We start from the raw sequence: 20,167 nt of genomic DNA on the forward strand, positions 1-20,167 counted from the left end.
CTAGAACAACATTGGAAAAGTTGGTGACCCTCCCAGACCCTCAGTTTCCTCATCTATAAAATGGGGATAATAAAACTTGCCTTGCAAAAATATTGAAAAGATTAAAAGTATTCAGCATCCCGCTTGGCCCTGACACTGTGAAGGGACTGAACAAAACTCTCATTTTTCCCTCAACTGCCAATATCCAATGTAATAGCAGGCACTTGTTAGGTGCTAAACCAAGGCTTGCTAACTTGACTTGCTTTAACAAGAAGCAGGGTCTAAAACTGCCTTAGGCTTAGTTTTATTCTGGTAATTTCTTTCCAATTTCAGGTGGGTTCCAACAAAAGGTCAGAGGAACAACAGAAGCAGATGGCCTTCCTGAAGCGCCTGCCAGAGGAATTCGTTGTGTGTCTTGGGGTGACGTCTCCACCCATCACACAGCTCAGAGGCTCAAGGGCAGATCCCCAACATTGTCCATGTCCCTTCCTGAGCACTCCCTGGTGCAGACTACAAGTCTGACAAGGAAAATGTGCTGTGATCATCACAAGGGGAGAAAGCAGCTGCTCTAAGGTGGAGTCTATTGTCAAGGCTCTCCTGGTAACAAAAAGAGGAAAAGGCCTATCAAAGCATTTCCTGCCCACAGGAGCCATGTGCTTCCATTAATTCTTCTCCCCAGTCAGTCTGTCTCCCTCAGGCTAATGTCTCTCCATGTCGACCATCCCAGAGAACAGAACAGGCATTTTTAGCACTTAATTTTACACCCGTTCCAAACTGTGGTTTTTAACGAGAAAGACTAGCTTGGATGTTCCGTGATGTGTACATACACATTTTCGTAGGGAATGAAAGAGTGTGGTTGGGGCAGTTAGGATTTTTCAGAATTCTGCCCATACCTGTCAACTGCTTTGGCAACAAGGAGGTGAAGTTGCTGCCTTCCTGCACTATTGAGGGATTCGAAAAAAACAATGAATATTCTCTTGAGTGTGACATTGGTAAAATTTACACTTTATGGAAGAGATTAGCTAGCCATGGGAGTCAGTGGAAAAATATTCCCAAATGAATGACTAAGTTTTGTGAACCAATTCACTAGCCATGAGAGTAATTAAAAAAAAAAATCTAAATAAGTGAGTGCGTTTTGCAGACTGATCTGGATTTAATCTCAGGGAAGCAGGCCTGGTGTGTGACTCTTATGATTAGGTAATGTCTAGTTTCTTATACTGCACCCCTCTTCTGGAAAGGGTAATGTTACAAAGAAGGTGAGTGGTGAGCATGGTGTGTACAAATAAGGGAGACCGAAAGGTAGAATTTGGCAAATGACTATCTAGCCCTTTCATGGTGAGATCTCTTATGTGCTGATATGGTAGATGCAAAAACCAGTGGAGAAAAATCAAGGTGCCCTAGCCAGCATCCTGCCTGTCACCAGACATGGGAGTGAAGTCATAGTACAACATCTAGCCAATGGATGGCCTGGCAACTGACCACAGATGTATGAGAGAACCTACCAGAGAATGGCTGAGGACAGGCCAGAAGAACCCCCGGGGCTGCCCCACAGAAGCAGGAGCTAAATAGAACTCTTGTCAGTCTAAGTTACTAAGTATGGGGATGGTTTGTTCCATAGCCAAAGCTAAATGTTGCGGTGGTCAGTAAGTAGTAAGAAGTCTCTGCTGTGAGGCTAGTTCTCCAAACCTTAACAAAGATGAAATCGTCCTCAGGACACTCTCCCTTTGTTTTCACTAATCACTTGTCCTCCAGCGTGGCAGTTAAATTTCTCTTATGAATGAATAAGTCGGTAGTCCTTGTTTATATTGTGGACTGCAAACTTAAATAGGATGAGTCTTTCTGAGTCTCTCAATCTCGATGCCCATGGTATTGAGTCTCTGGTCTTTCTTGGCCGAGGGGCAGTTTTCCACAGTGACACACCCAGCATGTCCCTGTCCCGCCCAAGCTAGCTACCAGCTTTGTGACATTTGTCTAGAATTTTCACAAACCCCTTATGACAGCAACATTGAACTGTTACATCCAAAGAGAAAAAAGATTCAGCTTCTTACATTGGTTTTAAAATAATAAGAAAAAGCTGTAAAAGAATTAAAGTTCACCGAAATAGGTGTGAAATCTAATCAGCAAGATACAAGATCCTGGTCTTGACATCTTTCAAGAATAATGAGGATTCCATTTGCTAGGCTGGGTAATCATGGAAGAATCACATGTGCCCTCTTGATCCCATAAGAAAGGTGAAGGTGCCAGTATCTGTGACATCTAAATGTATGCAGAATAAAAAAATAATACTTGTTTGTGCCTACTCAATGTGACTGATCAATTTAAAGTTAAAAACCAGATACTCAGATTGTTAGTTTGCTACATACTATCCCACATTTACTTGGCTGACTTATTTTAGTCAATTAAATGATTGTTCATTGACATGTTAATATTATCTTAATTGTTGGTATGATATATATATAAATATACATTTTAAATATATATAGAAATGTATAGAAATATATATATATATATATATATATATATATATATATATATTTCCCATCGAAATTAGCTAATAAGCAATGGCATTTGATTCCTAAAAACATGTTGCAGGCTTTATTCTGCAAAGGTTCCCACACTTCTCATGCACAGATTATGGAACTCTAAATCTGTTCTATTCATTCTGAATTCCTTGCTATATAAGGTAAGATATATAGAATTACATTTGTGCTCAGCACAGTCTGTTTTCAGTCTGTATTTATCACTTGGAGTTTTTCAACCTTTCTGCTCTCATCCCCTCCTACTTCACACTTACCCAAATGAAATGCCAAAGTTGTGGCAATGACTGGTTATATACTAGGACTCTGAAGCTAGAAAGAGAATGGAGGAAAACAAGAACTTTTTAGTTTTAGACCATAACCAGAGATACAAAAATTATGTCAAGAACAACATGATCAGCAAACTCAGTTCACAGATGTTCGCAGAACTTGCTCACTTCCACTGAACATTCTGAAGCCATTCATGTATAATGAAAAGTAAACAAAGTGCTTAGTGGCAGAAATGCACCATGGCAGAATGCCTTCCTGACATGACTCTTAACATGAACTATGGCTTGTGCCAGGGTTCAGTCACTTAACACTAATGGGCCTCTGTTGGCTACTCTCCTTTGAGATGTTAAGGAGACAAAAAGGATGCAGATGATTGCATGTTCATTTCATATATTAATAAGTTGATACATCACATCAAACATTTTATGTTTATGTGAAGTGTGTGCATTCATTCAACAAACATTTAGTAAGTGTCTAACCCATGTTACACTCTGTGGTAGATGCTTTGTAATGTTCAATAATAAGCAAAGCACCATCCCTGTCCCCAAGGATCTTACCCTATAAGTACTTAATTTCTGACCATTTTTACATACATTCTTTTATTTTGTGCTTGTAGCAATCACAAGAAATAAGTACGGAGGTGTTATGAGTTGAATTGTGTCCCCTCTATATTCATATATTAACATCCAAACACCTAGTACCTCAGAGTGTGGCAGTATTTGGAGATCCGGCCTTCCAAGAGGCAGGTAAGTGAAAATAAGGCCATTAGGTGGGGCCCTAATCCAACGTGACTGCTGTTCTCATAAAAGGAGAAGAATAAGACACAGAGAGGGAAGACCCTGTGAAAACACAGAGAAAAGATGGCTATCCACAAGGCAAGGAGACAAGCCACAGAAGAAATCAACCATGCTGACACCTTGAGCTTGAACTTGCAGCTTCTAGAACTGTGAGAAATACATTTCTGTTGTTTAAGGCACCCCATCTGTGGTACTTCGCAATGGCCACCTTAGCAAACTAATACAGGAAAGAGGTATTATCCTTGTTTTATAGATGATTAAGTAAGGCTGATAGAGAGAGTAACCAATTTACTCAAAATTTATGTACCTAACTAATAAATGGCAGAGGCAGGATTAGAAGCCAGCTCTTCCTACACCCTCCACATGGCTCTGTGTCTCTTTCTGTTGTCTACTACACCACACGTTGAATGATCTAGCCATTTGACAGCCAAGACCACTGCTACGAAAAGTTGGGAGAAGCTGTCTCTCTTTAGCACACTACCACCTTAGGAAGCTTTCTCCTTTACCAATTTCAGACGTCCTCTTATCCCTGGTTTCAATCTTCCTGTTCTCCCACCCACTCTCCCCTTAAAATTAAAACCACGTTATCTCAGTGGAGGATATTTGCTGTTAGGAAGAAAGTGTTTTATTAAGTGCTTGTATGCTAAGTTATCAGTGATTGTTGGTGATTAGTGCTAAACCTTCCTTTTTTAAAGACTAACATTAAAAAGAATAATTTGCCTAAGAAATGATTTCTTCAGGATAGCAGGCAAGTAGTAAATATATTTATGGAGGGGGGCAGGGGGAGAAAGGCCTTCTATTCATTTGGAAAATGTATTATTATTGCTAAGTTTATGTGCCTTATGGAAGTTTAGTTAATGGGGATCAGGGGATTTCTTAGAATTTATGAGCAAAGGGAAAATTATGGTATTTGATTAGATGAGGAAGAATAGAAATAATGTATTACAGGATAAGGTGCTAATCATATCTTGAGTCAACAGTTAGTTTAGTCAAAAATGTATCGAGGTCTGCAATGTTCATGGGGAGACATGGGTGATATAAAATGAGCCACATGGTCACACTGCACACAGTTGGTGACTTTAATCCTAGGTCAGTGGTTCTCAATCTGATTTTGCAGCAAAATCACCTGGGGAGTGTTTTAAGAACAGGAATAGCAAGTGACCAGCCCCAGAAATTCTGAATCATTAAATCTAGGGACCTGGATTTTTAAGTGTTCCCCAGGAGGTTCTGATAATAGTAGGTTTGCAAACAACTGCAGGCAGAGCTGTTCTACATTTATCAGTCAGGAAAGGTACTTCTACACAGCACTTATATTTGCTGTGGCTCCCATGGCTTTCCGGGATCTGTGGGATTCTCCAATATTTTTCAATGATAAAGCCTGGGCATAAATAACATGGACAAATTGCAGAAGAATAAGAAGAGAAGGTAGTGACAGGAAGCAGATTTTCTCCTGGCAAAACACATATGTATCAAAGTAGACAAATATCAGACTGAAACTCAAGGAAAGAAATCACAAAGAAGATATGGAAGCATTAGTCTACACACAAGGCAATTATCAAAATTCAAGAGAAATTATACTTTCCTCAACATATGTTCTTACTTGGACATGATTTTTCAGTGAAGGACAGAGTCAATATAGTAAGAAAAACTTTAATGCCAAAAATCAAACCCTCTTTAAGTCTTCTTTAAGAAATGTCGTCAACAGAAGATCCAACTGTAACATAAGAAATGGTCTCCTCAAAAAACTAAAAATAGAACTACCCAACGACCCAGTAATTGCACTACTAGGCATTTATCCAGGGGATACAGGTGTGTTGTTTCGAAGAGACACATGCACCCCCATGTTTATAGAAGCACTATCAACAATAGCCAAAGTATGGAAAGAGCCCAAATGTCCATTGATGGATGAATGGATAAAGAAGATGTGGTAGATATATACAATGGAGTATTACTCGGCAATCAAAAAGAATGAAATATTGCCATTTGCAACTACATGGATGGAACTGGAGGGTATTATGCTCAGTGAAATTAGTCAGTCAGAGAAAGACAAAAATCATATGACTTCACTCATATGAGGACTTTAAGAGACAAAACAGATGAGCATAAGGGAAGGGAAACAAAAATAATATAAAAACAGGGAGGGGGACAAAACAGAAGAGACTCATGGAGAACAGAGGGTTACTGGAGGGGGTGTAGGAGGGAGGATGGGCTAAATGGGTAAGGGACACTAAGGAATCTGCTCCTGAAATCATTGTTGCACTATATGCTAACTAATTTGGATGTAAGTTTTAAAAAATAAAAAAATAAAATTAATAAAAAAGAAAGAAATGGCTCCTACATCTGACATTCTCTGCAATTAACTGTGGAACTTTGTAAGAACACCCATTACTGGGCCCAATGCCCAGAGTGATTGGGAACAGGAATCTGTATCTTTAAAATGCTATAGATGAGAGGCACCTGGGTGACTCAGTCAGTGAAGTATCCAACTTCAGCACAGACCATGATCTCTCAGTTCATGAGTTCAAGCCCTGCGTCCGGCTCTGTGCTGACAGCTCAGAGCCTGGAACCTGCTTCAGATTCTGTCTCTCTCTCTCTCTCTCTCTCTCTCTGTCCCTCCCCACCTCACACTCTTGTCTCTCTCTCTATCAAAAATGAATAAACATTAAAAAAATTTTAAATGCTATAGGTGATTGTGATTCTCACCAACAGTGGAGGCTGTCTCAGTGACTCCTTCATTGCATGGATGTGGAAGAGATAGTCAACTATCACCAGCTGGCCCAGCATGGGCACCCACAACCAAAGAAGAGGTAGGCTCTTCAAAAACATAGATGGATCCACCGAAAGTTATTTTCCTCACATTCTGCCTTCGGAACCATGATTAATGATCAAAACTTTTTAATTACCCTTTTGTTTGATTTAAGAGAAATTCCTGCCACACATAGAATACCGTTTGATCCAGAAGGAAGTCCTACCATGTAAGGCATTAGAGTTATTATTTCCCATTTATGTCAAATCTGAAATCTGGAAGAGGTCACAAACATGGTCCAGTCAGATCTAAGTTTTTTCCCCTTACAGATGAAATCCAGAGATGGAAAATAAATTTGCTTAAGGCACAGTTGTGAAAAACCCCAGAACCTCTGCCTCAGTCTGGTGGTGTTGACTCAACACCATGCTGCTGCCCGCAGACGAGGAAATAAAGGCTCAAGAACACAAACTGACTGTAAATGGTATTTGTATGTGCGTGTGTGTGTACATATGTGCACGTGTGTATGTGTGTATATATGAGTATTTGTGTGTGCATGTGTGTATATATGTGTATTTGTGTGTGCATGTGTGTATATATGTGTATTTGTGTGCATGTGTGTATATATGTGTATTTATGTGTGTATATGCGTGCATATGTGTATATGTATGTGTGTATGCATACATGTCAATGTGTGCATGTATGTGTGAATGTGTGTTTATGCATGTGTATGTACGTGCACACATATGCACACAGAGAGCCAATGTTCATAAGGGGGAGGGAGGAGAAAGGTGGCTACAACAAAACTCTTTGACTCCTCAACAAAAGTATTTCTGACTTTTTTGAACCACTGATAAACCATATTGGAACAGGATGTCTATTTCCAAAATTCTTTAAGATGGTTTTGCTAATACATAACCAACCAAACCACTGTCAATGGGTACATACATTAAAATAGAACACATTTGTGTATATCAGTAATAAACACTTAAAATATCTGGAAACTTTGTAGAAAAGTTATGTAAGTGAAGAGAGAACTTAGTAGCCATTTCTTTATAATATCTGTTAAACCATAAGACTGTTATAAGGTCAAACATAGTTTAAAAATTTAATTAGGGAGGGGCGCCTAAGTGGCTCAGTCAGTTAAGCAGCCGACTTTGGCTCAGGTCATGATCTCACAGTTAGTGAGTTCCAGCCCTGCATCAGGCTCTGTGCTGACAGCTCGGAGCCTGGAGCCTACTTCAGATTCTGTATCTCCCTTTGTCTCTGCTCCTTCCCCGCTTGCACTCTGTCCCTCTCTCTTTAAAAAATAAACACTAAAATTTATTTTTAGATAAAAAAAATTTAATTAAGGAATATACTAGTTTCAGTTTCCCCCAATCTGGCCTCCCAACCCTTTTCTTCATTATCCCTTCTATTTCGACCTCAGCTTCCACATAATTGCCGATTGATTACCGAGCCACAAAGGTCCAATATGACTTTGCACTTCAGTAGACCAACAGCGAGGCAACAGAGTTCTGGAAGAAATCAGTGTAAAATCTAACTGTGTATTCAGCTGCTAGACAGAGAGTGCATTCTTTTTCTTTCTTTCTTTCTTTCTTTCTCTCTCTTTCTTTCTTTCTTTCTTCTCTTTTTTTTTTGTCGTACATTGTTTATTAGGTAAGAATTTTACAAGAATTATTTTATTAGTGGTAATGGCAGATCTGAAGAGTATTGTGTCTTCTCTATTCCGCATAGTGAAAACCACCAATGGTGTGATAGAACTGTCCAAGGCCATGGCTCTCATGGTCTGCAGATGTCAGCCTTTCCATCTTCCTGAGCTTGTGGACTGGTTTGGTGATCCACTGGGTGTCAGGCTTTCTTCTGATAGCTTTATGGAATGGATCAATGAGGATAATCTCAAAGAATTTGTATGTGGAATCTTCACTAACCCAGCAAGAATTCAGGACTCTCAGAGTCCCACAATGGCATCCAGCTCTCTCCTCTGTGACAGGCTGAAGGCTTTGGGCAAACTTTAGCTGGATAACATCATGAAGGACAGGCTTGCCATAGGTCCCACCCTTAGGGACTGGGCGTTTGTGGCCACCACATGGCACACGAGTCCAATAAATGGACTCAGACATCAGACTGCTTCTTCCTCCATAGATCCTGGATGTACTTGTAAGCTCCCATCTTTGCTTACCTGTGAGATGCTGGCTGCAGCCAGACAGAAAGAAGTATATTATTTTTCAAAATATTAATCATACCTTTTCCTAGGGTCTGATGCAGAGTAGTTAGGCAGTAAATGCCACTCTTCTATTTAAGGTCCTTAATGATTCTCTATTACCTTCAGAATAAAATTAAGACTCAAGCTTGTCATTTAAAACCTAGTTGCCTTTTTAATTATTGCCCCCAAATGCTTAGGCCCCTGCCATACTGAACTGCTTAGAGATTCTCAGACAGTTCACACTTTCATGCCTTCTTTCCTTTGCAAACACTATACCCAGATACTGAGATCAAATTTTCCCTATCTACTCTCCTTACTAAATCCTACATTGAAACTTCTCCGTGGACTCTTCCAGGATCTCCCCAGATTGGGTTAGATTTCCTCCACTTCTGCTATCCCCCAAACACACACAGGCAGAAACCCCCCTCTCCACACACACACCTGTGTTCTCATAGCATCCTGTTTAAACTCCTGTTATATATCTCACTGCTTTATATTTATTTTAAAATATTTTCTGGTTCCTCCGATAAGGAGAACAGGGATCTATTCCAATCATAGGGACCCACACATATGGTGCCTACTATATTTTTGTTGCATGAATGTATAAGATATAAACCTAATTCCACTCTACAACTCCTTATGTGCAAGAAAGGGAGTAACCAAGTAACATGCTGTTTTGGGAAACCCTTATGTGGACTTTAGAAGGGTAGATGAGGTACTATGAAAGGCCATGTAATACCTTGGCTGTGGATTAATTATTTGTTTATTAGACTAGGCTTTCCAAGGGAACATCAATTGCATCCTCTGACTACCCTCTAACAATGGGGGAAATAGTAGGCACTGTTATACCCTGGGCCCCTTTATCAATAAATCCCATCTACTGGAGGCTCCTATAGATATCAACCCTCTTTGCTATGGGCCATAGTGATGAACACAGGAGCTCTTCCCTGAGGGAATAAAATCATGAATCTACAGTTTCTGATTTCCCCCAATGAGCAAATGGAGACCCAAAATGTTGACTGACAATGGGAAGAGATGTTACATATGATCTTTTGTTCCAAGTGTTAACCCAGGTGTTATTTTAACTGAAGACTTGAAAGGCTACATCTAAGACTCTTTGATACAATTAAAATGAATAAACTATGGGGGTGCTTGCGTGGCTCAGTCGGTTAAGTGTCTGACTTCAGCTCAGGTCACGATCTCACAGTTCATGGGTTCAAGCCCCGAGTCGGGCTCTGTGCTGACAGCTTGGAGCCCGGAGCCTGCTTTGGATTCTGTGTCTCCCTCTCTCTCTGCCCCTCCCCTGCTCATGCTCTGTCTCTTTCTCTCTCTCAAAAATAAGTAAATGTGAAAAAATTTTAAATGACTAAACCATGAAGTTCCCTGTATAGAGCAAGTGCCAAATAAACAGACAAGAGTCTCAGAGCAGATAAAAGTGATTTCTCAGAGGCCATGCCTTCCTGTCTTTCTGACTTACTAGCATATAAGTGATTGTCATTTCATAGGAAAAAAGGAGGAGCTAAGTTTCTCCTAGAGAAGCAGTCTACCTAGTGGCTGGAAATGAGGATTTGGAGCAAGTCTCCTTGGATTTGATTCCTGGCCTCCTTAGCTGTGTGTCCTTGAGCATGTGACTTCGTCTCTCTGTGCTTCTGTGTCATTACACCATACACATAAGCACATGCATGCACACACATGCTCTTATGTCACGGTACTAAGTGATTCAATGCATAAAAAGCACTTTGAAAATTGCGTGCCAAATAGTAAACACTTAATGAAATGTAGTTGTTGTTATTATGATCCTAATAATACTAGTGTTACTAAGGAGCTATTTCACCTTTGCTGCTTTTGCTTTTATATCTTCTATTACAATGAGGTGTCTTTAGACATATTTGGCCATCCCTGTGCCATTGAAGGTTTTCTGAATTGAACTAGTTCTACCTGTTCTAATGATGTTTATGTACACCTCACATTAAATGATGAAAGCATTATGAAGCTAAAAATCACCCTTTTGTAATCACATTGATTCTGACTTTTGTTATCTATGAAGGAGAAAAACAGCATGTTTGTGCAATAATCTACTACAAGAGTTATTCTTGTCCACACTATTGTGGATTGTATCCCAATCGCTTTTAAATGTGTTTCCCACGTTATAGTCTTGCAATAAGAAAATAACGATAATATATTGCAAGAAAACTAAGTTAATACATGCTAATTTGCAGAGTGGGTAAGACAAACATTAGTCTCTATTGAAAACCACAGAGGCAGAGTATATAGTAATGCATCAGTGCAATAAATTCAAATTTTCAACTATGTTCAGCACCCAAGGTATGTGTAAAGTCTTTAAAAAGAATATAAGCCAAACATTTTTATAGGAAACAGGGAGTATGATTCTGGAGTTAGTTACGAAGTTTCCTTCCCAAGTCGTTCTTTAACGTCTTTGGAGGATTAATTCTAGACAGACAGTGAAAATGTGTCATTGACAAGCCAGATCAGAGGTAGGAAGCTTATTCTTAGCATGTGAAAAGAAGACTTTAGGTGAGATCATTAAGCAAGCTTAGTTTGCAAGCATGTGGAAATAAGGTCATGGAGCAGAAGACTCCTTTACAGTCTCTGCTCTGGTAACACCAAATACCATGACGAGCTGAGCCTTTCACCTGACAGCCTTCCTCTTTTATTCTTCATTTATTTGGATGTCATGGATGTCTTTGCAAATCTGATAGAAATTATAAATACCCCTTCCAGAAAAATGCACACACACACACACACACACACACACACACACACATTTCTGCATATTAATTTGTGGCTTTCATGGATGTTCTTATGTAAAAAATTCCTTTTTAATGGGGTGATTTTATATTATCTTCAGTAAACTTACCCATTGACATTTGAAAATAGATTTGACCATTTCATTTCCTTTTTAAAAATTGATCATTTAAAATTGACTTGTAACTCTCCCAGAAGATTTTAAATTATTCACTTATTATTCACTTGTTTTTTTACTACAATCAGCAAATTTCAGAAACCTCTGTAGACATTCTAAAATGCCTAATTTCTGGGAAATTTTGTTTCTGTGTGCTAAGAAAGTGCAGCAGGCATTGATGTATGCTTTCTTAGAAAGATTTTATTATAATTTTATGAGGAAATAAAAATGGCTGTAATGTTATTCCCATATTGGTCTATATGGAATAAACATTGATAACCCACAGAATCTTGATCCTAATTTGGACTCCAACCCCAAAATATACTGTTTTGGAAGAAATAAATGTGTATATATATATATACATAGTCTCTATAGACACAGAGGAAAAATTTCAAAAATATGGTGAAAAAGGTTTTTTTAAAAATCACTCTCAATGGACATATAAACAGCACTTGATGAGGCAGTCAATGAATTTCTGTCTACATCTCGTATTCTAAAGTTGGGACAGAGAAACTTCTTAGATATTTGAAGAATTTGTTTTGAAAGTTTGACAATTAATGTAAAGCTACTCTAAAAGCATATGTTGCTTTTAGAGCAAAATCCTTACAAAGGTTCATAATAGTTTATAATAATAAATATTAACCATCCTACTTTTTCCTTTGAGACCAATCATCACAGACCAAGAGCAGCTAAGTTTATAATAATTTATTACAGTTGCATATCATTTGTTTTGTATAATAAATTATAGAAACCATAGCATCTTTATAAACTATTTAGTATATCATACTCCCTTCCTAATGCTTACTGCAGTAACTGTAAGAAATCTAATTAGATTATGTTTTAGCATTAGAAGATAAAAAAATTATAAAATTTTTTCGCAGTACTTTGGATTTATGAAAGACCCCATTATTTTAACTTTTGTTTAACCAGTTTGAAATGTATATAAACTTTTTATAAACCAGAAGGTGGTCTAACTGAGCTGCTAGAAGTATTGCATAATTTGTAACTTACACCCTTACGGTGCACTTTTTCAGGCACTGTAAAAAATGCAAATAAATAATCAATTACTGATCTCTAAAAAACCTATACCAATAGACAACATTGAAATTTGGCAACACTTTGAACACTCAAATAAAAAATTTAGTAAACATCGGAGCAGAGTATTCTCTCTCCCCGTTTCCCCCTCTCCCTCCTCCCTCTTCCTACCCACTTTCATTATGGAAAAAAAAAAAGTTCAGGTTGAATTTAAGTCCTAGGGCCTGAGAAAGAGACCCTGGCTGCAGTTCTTTTATCTTCAGCCTTAAGAACCCATAACAGCCAGCGTTCTGTTATCTTCAGCCTCAGTCCTCATTACATCTCTTCAGACTCTTCTCCTGACACCAGCATCGGTCCTTTCCTGCAGGGAGAGTTTTCAAATCCTTGTCGAAAGCATTTTGTTCTCCACTGTAACAGCACAGGCGTGAAATTGGTTGGAGTCTTTGTAACCGGTTTGTTCTGTTCCTTTCCAGCCTCTGCAGTCCTGATGGAAGAGAAGCTCGCAGGGCAGCAACAAAATGCTGCATGTGTTAGGGTCTCTCGAACCCTCTCGGTCTTTAAATGTCTATTCTTGGATAATGTCCTTATCCATCCTCTTGTCCTCAGTGAACTTTGATAGAATATTTCCGCAGTTTCAGAAATTGGAAAAGCTTGTCTTTCGTCCTCTTCTTCAGGGCCATCAGGGCTCGTGTTTTCTCCTCCAGATCTTGATCTATGGCAAATATGATCTTAGCTCTCTCCTCCGCTTTCTTGTCCCCAGAGTTTTTGAAAAGTCTCTGTAGAGATTCTTGGTCTATGTTTTCAAAGATGTTGGCCACGGCTTTCTTCCGCGAGGCTGTATCGAAGTGATAGCCGTGGATGGAAGGGCTCACGCGCAGAGAGGTGGACATGGTGATGGTGGCTTGGTGGCTTTGCCTTGCTTTCATCGACGTGAGGATCTTCGGGAATTCGGCTCCCGGGCTCTCCAGAGAGTCTGTAGCAAAATCATTCCGGGACTGCTATTTAAAGTGTGAACAAAAGCTCCAGGCTCAAATTACACTGGTGACATCAGAGTGATCTCAAGGAAGAATAATCACAGACAAGTTTAACAGTTGAGTTGCCAATATCCTGTTCTTGTGCAAAATGTCAAAAGCTGTGCTTGGTGATAGAGCAGGGATGTGGGGATTTCTTTTTACCTCATCTGTGGCAAATAGGATTATACTGGCTTGGGTCCTTCTTTTAAAAATAGCCAAAACCACGGAAAGGCAAAGATAAGACACAAACAACGTGGCTTAGACTCTCAAAATCTTTCCCAACAACAACCGAAACAAAGGCTTCTGTTAACTACAGGAAAGTTTTAATTCCTGAAGTCATTAGAGTGTATTCCAAACATTTGGCAGCCCATGCCTGCGCCCTTTGGACATCCCCATCCAGGGCCACTCCACAGCTGCTGAGAGGAAGCTGAAGAATCAAGGACATCAATCTGGAGTACATCTGATTTTAAAGGGGAGTTTACCTACAAAACGCTTACATGACACACCCTGACACTGTGACCTTTCTGAGACTGTGCACAAGAGCTAATCTGTAATCACTGAATAAAACTGTAATTTATTACTCTTTATTTTTTTAATATTTTATTTTTAAGCAATCTCCACACCACCCAACACAACCCCAAGACGGAGACTCGAACTCACAACCCCAAGATCAAGACTCTCTGGCTCCACCAACTGAGCCAGCTAGATGCCCCAATATTGTAATTTGATAGTGACAGACAATATCTCCTTAGGTTTCTGCATGTATCAACAACAGTACCTATCAAAAACAAAAACAAAAACAAAAACAAAAACAAAAACAAAAACGTGGGGAGGGAAATTCAATCAGGTGCTTTACAAATATAGTACTCAAAGAAATGAGCTGATTTTTTCCTTTAGTATTTACTTTGGCACTGCCCAGACATAGAGCAATACCTTTTTCTGGAAGAATTTAAATTTCTCACCTTCCACAATATTTAGCTAGCCAGTGTCCCCACTGATGTGTGGAACACCTACATGCAACCAAATGGTAGATGTCAACTTCAAAGGGCCCTAGAGACTTCTCTGTGTGAACCTTCTGCCTGAGCTACAGAAGCAGGGCTGAACTTCATGAGTTTCCTCTCAGTCAAATCAGGTCTAGAAAATGCACAAGAGGAGAAAGTATGGGGAAGACACCTCACTAGAAAATTAAGTTAAACTAGGGGCACCTGGGTGGCTCGGTTAAGCGTCAACCTTCAGCTCAGGTCATGATCTCACAGTCTGTGACTTCGAGCCCTCCATAAGGCTCTGTGCTGACAGCTCAGAGCCTGGAGCCTGCTTTGGATTCTGTGTCTCCCTCTCTCTCTTCCCCTCCCCTGCTCATGCTCTGTCTCTCTGTGTCTCAAAAATAAATAAAAACTTCAAAAAAATTAAAAAAAAAGAAAATTGAGTTAGACTCTTCGTACATATCTATTCATTCACTCACTCATTAATTCAATCAATATTTATTAAAAGTCTACTTTAGCTAGAAGAGTTTTAGGCATTGGAAATATAACAGTTAGCCAAACTAAATCAAACAAACTGAACCAAACAAACAAAAATCCCTACCTGACCTTAATGGAGTTTACATTCTACCAGGAAATAGATAATAGAATATACATTTATAACCTAGATGATGTCAGAAACTACTACCTATTGTGGATAAAAGTGTGGCCAAGTTGTACCGGAGAGGAAGGGGAGGGTTGAAATTTGTACAGGATATTCTGGGGCAGTTTCTTTTAATGTGACATTGTACAGAGACTGGAAGGAGGTGAGGGAGTTAGCTGTGGAGGCATCTAGAGGACAGGTGTTGTGGGCAAAGGGTACAGCAAGTACAGAGGCTGGAAGATAAGAGTGTGTCTGAAGTGTATGGAGAATGGTTGGGGACCAGTGTGGCTGGAGCAGACTGGCCAGAGAAGAAGGGAAGGACAGGAGGTCAGGAGGAGACACCAATGGGGAAAAAGGCAAGGAAAGACTGAGTACAACCCGCAAGACTCTTTTCTGGATTGAGCTTTTACTCTGTAGGACATGGGTAGCCTTGGAGAATTTGAACCAGAAAAATGACATGATTTCACTTATAATTTAAATTACTTCTTAGTAGAGGATACATTTTTTAGGGAGACAAGCAGGGCACGAGGAGCAAAACGACTGGTGATGTGGCTGTCAAAATAATCCAGGCAAGAGATGATGAAGGTCCCCACTAGCTAGGTCAACATGCAGGTGGTGAGAGCTGATCAGATTCTGGGCATGTCATGAAGGCCAAGTCAACAGGATTGCTGAAGGCTCTGATGTGGGGAACGGAAGACAGACAGGAGCCCAACATGCTCTCTTCCTGAAGGATGCTTCTTTGAAAGACGTTTCTAGGTGAGCTGGTGTTCACCCCCTGGACGTGGCCATGACTGCTTGCTCCAGTTTTCCCGTGGAAGAACCTTATGATCTGCTGCCTATGGGTTGCCTATGGGCTTACCAACATATGTGGCACATCTCTGTGGCTATTAAAAATATACTCATTTTCCTCACTGTTAAAAATAGTTATTATTATGTCATCAAGGATTTGTACTGAATTTTCCTAGGTGCCAAGCACAGTGCCAAAACATTACACAATCCACCTTCATTAGGGCTTTGCCACCCTTCTCGTGCTATGCTCTTTCTTGAGACCATTTGTATAGAGCTCATGCCTTTATTCCCTACTAACTGATTACTCTCAAATTTTAATTCCAGCATGCCATTGTCTTCTGAGGTATATACTCATTTATTTAACTAAGTGATCAATACAAATAAATGCAAATGTGGTACAAATAGCTGTTCAATTATCAAAGTCAGAAACCCAGCTATAATCTCTGATTTCTTCCTCTCTTTTTTTCTCCTATCTAAACTATCTAGATCTCTTTTTGTCTCTGTCTCTCTCTATATATATACACACACACATATGGCTTAGATGTATATAAATTGTATCTAGAAAATACTTCTCAAATCTATCCACTTTCTCTTCATTGTTTATTTTTTTAAATTTTTTATGTTTATTTATTTTTAGAGAGAGAGAGATAGAGCATGAGGGGGGAGGGGCAGAAAGAGAGGGAGACACAGGATCCAAAGCAGGTTCCAGGCTCCGAGCTGTCAGCACAGAACCTGACTCGGGGCTCAAACTCATGAACCACGAGATCATGACCTGAGCCGAAGTCGGACGCTTAACAGAGTGAGCCTCCCAGGCACCCTGTCTCTCCATTGGTTAGACAAGCTTCCATGTGGTGGATGCCGCTGTGCACAACCTTTATCTCCATTTAAGGTTTCCCCAGATGCTCTGCTGTCAGCCTTCTTCGGGGACTGCCCCCACTGAAGAAAGTTACCCCCCCCCCGGTGCAGCTGCATCTAATGACTGATCAACATGAGGATGTAAAGTCCACTTCCATGACCCCCATGTCTGAAGGGTCACGCACACTACAGAGCATCTTTTAGGGTCAGCTGAGACCTCCTTCTGCCCAAACCTGTTTTTTTTTTTCCTATCTGTAGGCACTGGTCCCAAGAACACTCCATAATAAATCACCCGCTTGCTCATCCCCTCTCAGGGTGTGCTTCCTCAGAAACCCCGTCAGTCTACGACAGCCTGTCTTCTGTCACCTGGACTAAACCCAACTTCTTTCCTGGCATTCCTGATTTTAGTTCTGTCCTCCATTCTCTACAAAGCACCCAGAGAAATAGTTTCTAATAAACAATCTGGTCAGACCACTCTTGCTTTTACTCTTAGGATAAGCCCTCAAATCTTAACATAATCTTTCTTTTAAAGTTTATTTATTTATTTTGAGAGAGAGAGAAAGAGAGAGAGAGAGAATGCAAATGGGGAAGGGGCAAAGAGGGAGGGAGAGAGAGAGAAGCCCAAGCAAGTTCTATACGGTCAGTGCAGAGCCCTGTGTGGGGCTCGAATTCAAGAATGGTGAGATCATGACCTGAGCTGAAATCAAGAGTTGGATGCTTAACTGACTGAACCACCCAGGCATCCCCTTAACATAACTTTTTTGAGCTTGATTTGCTCTGGTTCCGACTACTTCTACAACATTACAGTTTGTCACTCTCCCCCATGCTTTTATGCCTTCCAATTCCTTGATTACATCACACTTATTCCTCCATGGGTCTTTGCACATATTTTTCCTCTTCTGGAATGTTCTCTCCTACATTTTATCTCAGCTAGGTAACTCCTCTTCATTCCTAAAAGCTACTTGTTCAGAGCGCCTTCCCTGTCCTCTGGTTCTTTTAGACTTAGATAGATCAGTTCTCTTTGCCAAAGTACCATTTACCATTCCTTAGTAGCACTTGCTACAGTTTTGAAGCATACATTTGTTTGTCCAAGTATTCATGTAAAGTCTAGCTCCACTGGAGTGCCTGGCTGGATCAGTGGGAAAAGCATGCGACTCTTGATCTTGAGGTTATGAGTTCTAGCCCCACATTGGGTATAGAGATTACTTAAAAATAAAATTAAAAAAAAATAAAGTCTAGTGCCACCATGAACAGGGATCAGATTATTCTTCCTCATTACTGTGTCTAAAGTTCCTGGATCACTTAATATTTCTTCATAGTAATATTAAATAACATGTGTGCAATTCTATTTGATTCCATAACAACCCTTTATAGTAGGAACTATATGAAACTATATGCAATCCTCATGCTATAGATAAGAGAACTGAGACATTGACAACTTGCTCCCAGTTTTAGGTGAATAATGCACCCCTAAAATGTCTTTGTTCTAATCCCTGGAAACTATGAATATGGGCAAAAGGAAACCTTACACTGCAAAAGGAACTTATATGACGAAAGGAATTTTGCAGGTGTAAATACATTAAGATCTTGAGATGGAGAGATTATTTTGCGTTATCTGGTTGGCTTATGTAATTACAAAAGTCTTTACAAAAGAGAGAGAGAAGGATGCTATGTTGCTACTTTAGAAAAAGTTGGAGGAAGGGGCCATGAGCCAAGGAAGGTAGACAGCCTCTAGAAGCTGGAACAGGCAAAGAAACAGACTGTTCTCTGCATCCTTCAGAAGGAACACATCACTGTATATGCATTTTAGACTTCTGGCCTCTTGAACTATAAGATAATAAATTTGTGTTGTTTAAAGCCCCTAAATATGTGGCAGTTTGTTACAGTGGCAATAGGAAACTAATTTCGTCTGCAAATCCTTCAGCTCTGATGAGACAACTCGAATCCAGGGCTATTTGACACCAAAGCCCGTGGTTCTGAACTCCATACTGCATTGCTCTCAAATCATCCACAAGCTCTGGCACTGAAAGGCCTGAATAACGTTTCTACGTGACACTGAGCAGTTCTCCTTGAGTGTTGCCTAGAAGCATTCAGATGCAGTTGAGAGATTAAGGAGCTTCAAAATTGTTCAGAGGGCAAGACCATCTACAGGGAAACAATGTCAGTTTCTGTTTCCCAGAAACGTGATACAAGCCTTAAGGTTATAATTTGCTGATGGTCTTTGCCAAAGGTAAATCCATAAGTGCCTGGAAAGCCTTTTACTGCTGTCACCCTGTCCCTTCCCTTCTTTGTATAAATATTGTCAGTGAATGATGTGGACAACAGGATCTAAAAAAATTGCTGGTAAGGATTCCCAAATTGCCTGTGAATGGAACCACATCATATAGACATCTTACAGAATTTTTGCTTTCTTCAGGAAAGACAGGATCTAATGAGGACTGCTTAAAGAAAGTACTTGTGAGCATGCGTAGTTTCTTCTGGAAGCTAGTTTTCCAGTGTTTTTTCATCATACCAAGAGACTGAGTTTCTGTTTGCCAGTAATACATGTGCTTGGCTGGCTCTATGTCTGATGAAGAGATTTGTGAAAATGAGGACAATGAGTGACCTGTATACCTAGTGTTCTTTGGACAATGCCTCAATGACTCTTCATAACAACGCTAAAGGCAATTATTATTGACTTCCGTTTTCACCACAAACAAGGAATTGGGCTGAACAACCTGCCTAGGGTAAGTGGTGAAAAGGGAACTCATTTGCAAAAGCTTTTTAGCCCCCAAATCTCTTCCAGGAAGGTTTTCCTGAACTTTTCCTGTGTTACTTGCGCCTCCTGTTTGTATCACCAAGGTTTACCTTTTTAGATAAAAAGTTATGACTTGCGGGGAGCCTGGGTGGCTGTGTGGTTGAGTGTCCGATTTTTGATTTGGCTCAGGTCATGATCCCAGGGTTCTGGGATCGTGCCCTGCATCATGGAGGCTGCTCTCTCTCCCTCTGCCTCTCTCCCCTGCTCACGCTCTCTCTCTCTCTCAAAAAAAAAAAAGTTAGGACCTATTATTATATTTATTAAAGCACTGAAGATATAAATGCATAGTGACTGGTACATAGAATGTATCCAATGAATATATACTGAATTATTGCCTGAATAAGTGAAAGAAAGCACACAAAATTTACATCAAGGCTGCCTTTGTCTACCAACTTACCTCCCTAGCAACTTCCTGAACACGAAACGTAGAGTGGCCAGCAACTGGAACTTTATGTTTTATACTTCAATTAAATTACCCCTGGACATTTTTGTTTTGGCAACAAAAATTTCTCACAGCATTGTAATTTACAAAGTGCTTTCACATGCATTATCTCATTTGACTTTCACAATATCTCTGGTATCATTGTCCCTATTTTACAG

At 39.9% G+C, this 20,167-nt stretch overlaps 2 protein-coding genes and 1 long non-coding RNA gene across 3 annotated transcripts; all 3 read right to left on the bottom strand.

Moving 5' to 3' along the window:
• Positions 1-267: 267 nt before the first annotated feature.
• LOC122216900 lies at positions 268-1,909 on the bottom strand. The gene is made up of 2 exons (XR_006201177.1): positions 1,666-1,909; positions 268-576 (listed from the first exon to the last, which is right to left on the bottom strand). It is a non-coding gene; the product is annotated as an uncharacterized LOC122216900 (long non-coding RNA).
• Positions 1,910-8,050: 6,141 nt separating this feature from the next.
• Positions 8,051-8,449, bottom strand: LOC122216901 (60S ribosomal protein L15-like). The gene has a single exon (XM_042933866.1). The coding sequence runs from the start codon at positions 8,447-8,449 to the stop codon at positions 8,051-8,053; it is 399 nt and encodes a 132-aa protein (XP_042789800.1).
• Positions 8,450-11,640: 3,191 nt separating this feature from the next.
• On the bottom strand, positions 11,641-13,490 carry TCIM (transcriptional and immune response regulator). Its single transcript, XM_042933867.1, has one exon. It carries the CDS (start codon positions 13,414-13,416, stop codon positions 13,093-13,095), a length of 324 nt encoding a protein of 107 aa, XP_042789801.1. The 5' UTR covers positions 13,417-13,490; the 3' UTR covers positions 11,641-13,092.
• Positions 13,491-20,167: the final 6,677 nt, after the last annotated feature.

This window comes from Panthera leo, chromosome B1 (genome assembly GCF_018350215.1).
Source record: "Panthera leo isolate Ple1 chromosome B1, P.leo_Ple1_pat1.1, whole genome shotgun sequence".
Classification (NCBI taxonomy): Eukaryota; Metazoa; Chordata; class Mammalia; order Carnivora; family Felidae; genus Panthera; species Panthera leo.

Bases quoted from the DNA above. Each gene is read 5' to 3' on its own strand.
- TCIM (XM_042933867.1), bottom strand. From the start codon at position 13,416: ATGAAAGCAAGGCAAAGCCACCAAGCCACCATCACCATGTCCACCTCT.
- LOC122216901 (XM_042933866.1), bottom strand. From the start codon at position 8,449: ATGTCTGAGTCCATTTATTGGACTCGTGTGCCATGTGGTGGCCACAAA.